Source organism: Lactuca saligna, chromosome 2 (genome assembly GCF_052625555.1).
Source record: "Lactuca saligna cultivar CGN05327 chromosome 2, ASM5262555v1, whole genome shotgun sequence".
Taxonomy (NCBI): domain Eukaryota; kingdom Viridiplantae; phylum Streptophyta; class Magnoliopsida; order Asterales; family Asteraceae; genus Lactuca; species Lactuca saligna.
The window spans coordinates 189,951,171-189,958,118 of record NC_136418.1 but is presented as its reverse complement, the minus strand read 5'-3'; the positions used below and the strand labels follow the sequence as shown (position 1 = coordinate 189,958,118).

Genomic DNA, 6,948 nt, shown 5'->3' with positions numbered 1-6,948 from the left:
CGCTGAAATAATTATTTTAGAAGTGATACGTATCGATAATTATATTTAGATATTCTTCATGTCTATAAAAAAAATTCACTTTCTCTCGAAAAAAGAAGATACCACAAATTTGTGAGATATTTTTCCAACATATTTGCGGATTTTGAGAAGTGGAAAAAAGAAATTGATAAATTGATGTTTGTGATAGTTACATGACCTCATTTTTCTGAAGTAGTAATATCCAAAATATTGATGTTTGAAAGATACGGAAATGAAATAAATAACCATGAGAATTAAAGTCATAGATAAATTGCAAAATGATCAAAATAGTAATATTAATTTTACATGACCAACAAAGAAAATAATGTTAAACATGCTATTTATATAATATATAATGAATTTAGAGTGTTTATGGTGCAAGTGAACCTCTAGATACACTATAATAATAACTCAATAAGAAGTTCTTGTATGCACTTAAATAGAAATAATATACAAGAAGCCCTTGTGTGCCCTTAAATTTTATAATAAGACTTAATTTATTCATAATTGGAGATCTAAAACGAATGAGAGATAGGCTTATAAATAAAAGTGGTGGTCTATATAACAAAGAACATTTAGAAAAAGAAATCATATAAAATAAATTTATGATGAAGAAGATATAGTCATTTAAAAATAGGTGGTTCAAAGTCTAAAAGTGACAAACAGAACACCCTATTCATGAGTTAATAACTCAAAATAAGGAAACTTGTAACCAATAGTTGGGAAGAAGAAGTTGTAGAGCTTGTGGCGAGATTTCCAGAGATATTATACTAAAAACTCAGACTTTAGATAAGGAAGTTGTGGATAATGGAAGATAAGGAAAAAGTTCAGTAAATGAAAGATTTAAATTGTGTTTGGTGCGTCACAACTAGTTGATAAGGTAGTTTATTTTTTATGTTTTTTTTATATGTTTTTATGTTTGAAAAATAAAAAAGTAGCTTATAAGCTAGTTAAAAAAAACAAAAAAAACAAAAAAAAAAAACAAAAAAAAAACACCCTACTTAGGTTGTGTTTAGCACACACCACAACTAGCTGAAATATTAGCTTATTTTTCGATATTTTTTAAGCTGTCATGTTTTGCAAGTCAAAAGTAGCTTATAAGCTAGCTTTTTAAAAAACTACTTAAACTAATTTTTTAGAAAATTTTTAAAATTTTCCAAATATACCCCTTAATTAATTATAAAAACATATTCTTTTAAATGTTTTTTTTATGCCATTTCACATTTTTAGCTAGTTTTACCAAACATTATTTTTTATCAGCTTGCTTTTCAGCTATCAGCTAGCTTTTTATTTAACAACTAGCTTTTCAGCTATCAACTAACTTTTCAGTTAACAACCAGTTTTTCAGCTACTACGTCAAACATAACCTTAGATTAGCTTTCCAGGAGTTATTATTATTATTTTTGTTATTTTTATTTTCCAAATATATTCCTTAATTAATTATTGAAACACATTCTTTTAAATGTCATTTATTTAATTATATATCTTTCAACTAGTTTTATCAAATGTTATTTTTTTTATTAGTTAGTTTTTCAGTTAATACGTCAAACATAACCTTAACACCTCGTTTCCGAGTTCAACTTAACGAGAGAAAGAAAAGGAAACGGTGGAAATGAGAAGAAAATAAAAAAAATTGGTGTTCCCGAGTTTCATTAAAGGAGGAAAGTAGAGGGAAATAAGAGGATCATTTTCCCTCCTAACTTTCCTTCCGATTTGGGAGGATTTGGAAAGAAAGAACAAAATGATTCATTTTCCTTCCACTTCTTTCAAACTCAGGAACACAAAAGAAAATTTTATTTTCCTTTCCTTTCTCTTATTTTCTTTCATAACTTTCTTTTCTCTTCTTTTGTTAAACTTGGGAACGAGGCGTAAAAATATTTATAGGTCCGGAAAGAATTCCAATGTAGACTAGGTACCTACTTTAGTGCTTAAAAATGATGAATTCATCAATATGTTGAATTCGTTTCTTTCTATTGTGAGAGTTATTTAGTTATCTTAATGTGTTGGATTTATTCCTTTCGTTGTGGGATTTATTAATTAACTGTGTTAGATTTATTACTTTTATCATCTATGAAGTTTAGCTAAAAATTACCTTTATAGAGTAATCTTGGTCCTTCTATATGAGCAGTTTACTTAGGAAAGGCCCGTAAGCTTTCAGTTTTGAGTTAATATCTTTATATAGTTAGTTTCAACCCATATTTTTTTTATTATATATTAAAAAAAAAAAAGTTTTAGTGACTAACTAATTGACCTGTACATTACACTTACAAGTTACAATTCATTAAGACGTTAACCGTAAGTTTTGATTATATTTTGATTATGAATAGAGACTTTTTTTCGTACCCCCAATTGTTATATATATCCACCTATATGAATGTAATAGTAAATAGTATTTATATACCTTTATGACGTGACAATTTATATAAATGAGAGGTGAATAAACCTCATTTAGGTTCAAATCCTACTCTATGCACACTAGAGATTAAACAAATTATCGGTTAACAAAGTGAAAAGATATCTACTCAAATCCAAAATAGATAAGAGATATGTCACTTCATAAATTAATAGAAACATCTAAAAGTAAATTAGTTACGTAAAGAAATTAAATTGCTTCCCAATTCCTTACTCCAAATTGGTGTGGCGAGATCGGATTTCATGGGGGCTTTGACCCAAAACTGAACTCAATTTGAAAACCACCATCTCAAATAATACAAACATCGCCCCTTCATATACACTCCCCATCGGAAGCAATGGTGTCGTCGTTTCTTCCATCGCAACACCATGATCCGCCATCGTCTGAGCCGCTATATACGCCACCACGCTCGCATACTTCACCGACGATCCTGACTCCGGCTGTGCAGTGAGAACCAGCACACGACCGCCGTTCCTTTTTGCGACACCACATATAGCATCGACGGTCGAGAAACCACCTGGACCGGCGGACGCGATAAGGAGATCGGAGGAAGAGATCGGAGGCGTAGTCATGTCACCGACGCAGTGGGCGGAGAGTCCCAAGTGTGCCAGCCTCATGCATAGAGCTTTCATCATCAGACCTTCTCGACCTACTCCGTAGACGAAGACTTTTCCACGGCGGGCGGCGGCGGAAGCTATTTCGTCGACGGTGATCTCCAAGGGAGAGGGAGTGGTGGTGGAGGATTTGGTGAAGACGGAGTTTATTTGATTGCAAATTCTGGTTGCGAGAGTTGACATCGATTCGGCGGTTGATTCCTCCATTGCCAATTGCTCACCTGAACTTTCTTTGCTAGTTTGCTTTGCTGCTGTTCTTCAAAGACTTCAACACATTCAAATTCTTATCTTTTGCGTCACGTGCGTGTCACGAGGAGTGGGTCTCTTTTCAAGAAGAAGTGGCCTCCACTAACAAGGTTTTTGGTAATATCCATTTGCGGCTGATCTTTGTTTCGGATAATGGATTAATGAGATTGTATTCAATGAAAACATAAAAATTTAAGAAATCAAATAACTATTTAGATAAAATAAAAATAAAAATCTAAGCCTAAAAATGAAGGCGATATTTTTGTGAGTATTGAGAAAAATTGTATGTTTTGTTTAGAAAGAAATGACCCGTAAACTTCTTTTTTTTTTTTTGTTTTTTTTTGTTTTTTTTTTGTTTTTTTGTATACACGCCTTAAAGATTATATAATTTGTATAATATACCTATAAGTTATTGTGTAGGATCAACTTCCAATTAAAAAAAAAAGACACCTTAGGGGTTTAGCATGAGCATGCTTCAATTCAATTTGATTTTTGATTAAAACTGAAACAAAACCAAAAATTTGAACATTTTACTTTGGAAAACCAAACTCTTGTTTTTTGGTTCTTCAATTTTATGCTAGTCCAAAAAAAGTATATGGATTTGATATCTTCCAGACTTAGGTTGTTATATAAATTTGTTATGTTATGTTATGTAAAACCTACCTTCTCTTTCAAATAATATCTTCCAAAATTGATTAGAATGCTTAACTATATAAATATTGTTAATTAGTATTATTTCATATGATGCTACATATAATTAAAGGATAACAACTTGTCAGATTAACAAATTTATGATTTTTTATATGTTTATTTATTTAATTTTTTATATTTATTTGACCATTAAACTTACATAAATAGTTCAAAAAATACATTTAATATCCGGTGGTGTCTATGAGACATGTGTGGTCTGGTCACAAAAAGCCTCCAATAATAAGAGGCATCTATTGAAAATCTCTTCTAATATTATACTAGGGAAAATTTTCGCTTTGCAAGATTCGATACGCAAAATGAATGCACAAAACGGAAACATTTTGTCTTATCTTGTATTTACCTGTTTTTTGACCGAAACAAAATATACAAAAAATATCCCAGCCATCCCAAAACACAAAAATGGGACAAAACCAAGTAAAAAGGGTACATCTGTCCAAATCTCAGAAAAACTGAAAAAATATCCAATTTTCGAGAAGAAACACAGATCTCATAATACCTTTGTACCCAACTCTCACCAATAAACCAATGTCAACGTTTACCTGCCAATAAAAACCTAAAAAATAGCTTCAAAATCAAAGAAAAAACCCAAAATACAAGAATAAGGTAATGTAACTATTAATTACCTACAAAATTGAGCTTTATTTATTTACTAATTGGTGCATTTAATATCTACTACCACATTGAATTCTTCATTATAGAAAACACACTTTCTTTTAACAATACTTGGAATTGTAAGATTACATAGCAGAATCTGAAAGCATATTACAACTAAACTAACTAATAGCATATGGTATTGGTATGGAACCTTAGTGCTTGGATAAACCAAATGAAGGATGAGAAATTATGTGCAAACTCCCCTACAAAGCATAATAATAGGTTAAAGACTATGCATCCTAAGTTAAATCGCTTTTCATAAAATAGGGGTCCCAGATGCCAGGAAAAGCAAAAGATCGATTATCCATCAAAAGAATCAGAAGGAAAATGTCGGAGAAAATAAGCTCCTATATCATTCCACCTATGTATCACTATGTCAAAATGATTAGTAAACAAAAAAATGGAGTTGAATCTTACCAGTAATCAATTAAACATTCATATGTTACATTTTGATCACATTGTTCATCCAGGAAGGGATTAACACTTCAACAAACTCCTATTACTCTTGAAAAAGAAATGGCGAGAAGATAATGAAGCTATAATGTTCAGACTCCAATAGACTCTTGTTAAAGCCCTAATGAATGAACCATACAAATAACAATTGAGATTAGTATTTCACAAAAAAATCATAGTAAATGCATTTAGTCACTAATAAAGTATATGTTTCATCAATGAGGTATCAATTTGATTTACCTTCAATCGTGTCAACTTTTGAATACTGATGAAATTCCTAGAGAAACACATGTATACAATTGAAATCATTACATCTCACCAAGTGTTGCTCTCGAATGTTGTAAATCCACTTCACCGGCCTTTTTTTTTAAACGACAAACTAACTAATCTACTCCTAAATAACCACCTATGTCTCCATAGAGACTTGAACCCCTAGCCTCTCATATGAGATGGTCACTCCACCGGCCTTTCTAAATCCATAAAAAAGAATCAAAGGAATCAACAACAGATACAAAAGTAGGTGAATCAAACTCAGAATTGTGGAATTAGGGTTAGATTTGTCTGTCTAATTGAATAGGGTAAGAAACCATAAAAAAATTAGAATCCAAATATACAAAACGGTCGATCTTTTCAGGTTGAGAGTGGTAGAAACATGAAATTTCTATTGAAATTGAGGAGAGTTCGGAAAGCAAAGACAAATGTACCTTATTTTATTGCAGATATTTCTTGCGTATAGAGTGGTGGTGGAGAGCGACGATGCATAACATGGTGGTATTAAGAGATTTTCAAGGAAAGAAGTTAAACAAGATGTTGTGGGAAATCAATGCAACATAATACAAACAATGGAGCCTTACCTGATGTCGATCCTTTTAAATCAACCTCCACGCACCGCCTCAACTAGTCAAACGAAGCAATCAAGCGGCTTACCATGAAAGCCTACTGAATCCAATTGAAGCGGTGACAGTTTCATTTTCAAAGACTGTCAGAGTTTGGAGAATTATGTGTCTGGTCCATCGAGTTCAACAGAGTGAGGATTATGACTTAGGGTATAAAAATGAACCGCAAGATATAAATTTGAGATACACGATGAGAATTCGTGCATTAAAAACAAAAAGAATAATAATTATGGGTTAGATAGAAGTGTTTCCAAGAATGAAAACAACAACGAAAATCAAAATAGAAGAAAAAGCAGTCGGTTGGTGGAGCGGCAAGGGAAGATGAAGTGAGTGGTGAAAGGATCGGGAAAGGAAAAGCTTTAACCACCCGATGCCGTATACTTCCAAGGAATGAAGTGGTGATACGCACAATTGGTTAAAGTGGCGGTGGATTGTTACGTGGACGGAGTAAAGTAACCAAAGTGACTGTGGTAAAGGAGAAGACGACCCGTGTAAATGATGAACAATATATTGACTCTACCCACAACACGTGTATAGGAACAAATAAAAGTAACAGATAATTATTGGAGAAAATGAATAAAAAAATGGAAGTGGTCCAATAGAAAGCAAGTACTATTTCTTATGGGGTTTTGGAATTAATCTATATATAATTACTAAAAATAGAAGAAAAAAATAATATATATATATATATATATATATATATATATATATATATATATATATATATATATATATATATATATATTAAGTATAGTTGAATTCCACTAATCACGTTTATGTTTTATAAATAAAAATATAAGATTTGTTATATATATATATATATATATATATATATATATATATATATATATATATATATATATATATATATATATATATATATATAGAGAGAGAGAGAGAGAGAGAGAAGAGTTATATGGAAAATAAATGATTAGGGCAACAC

The 6,948-nt window shown here is 31.2% G+C and overlaps 1 protein-coding gene across 1 annotated transcript; it reads right to left on the bottom strand.

Annotated features, from left to right (window-relative positions):
- Nucleotides 1–2,540: 2,540 nt before the first annotated feature.
- LOC145028601 (Sugar isomerase (SIS) family protein) lies at nt 2,541–3,431 on the bottom strand. The gene has a single exon (XM_078977296.1). The coding sequence runs from the start codon at nt 3,250–3,252 to the stop codon at nt 2,641–2,643; it is 612 nt and encodes a 203-aa protein (XP_078833422.1). The 5' UTR covers nt 3,253–3,431; the 3' UTR covers nt 2,541–2,640.
- Nucleotides 3,432–6,948: the final 3,517 nt, after the last annotated feature.

Coding starts and splice junctions, on each gene's coding strand:
- LOC145028601 (XM_078977296.1), bottom strand. CDS start 3,252: ATGGAGGAATCAACCGCCGAATCGATGTCAACTCTCGCAACCAGAATT.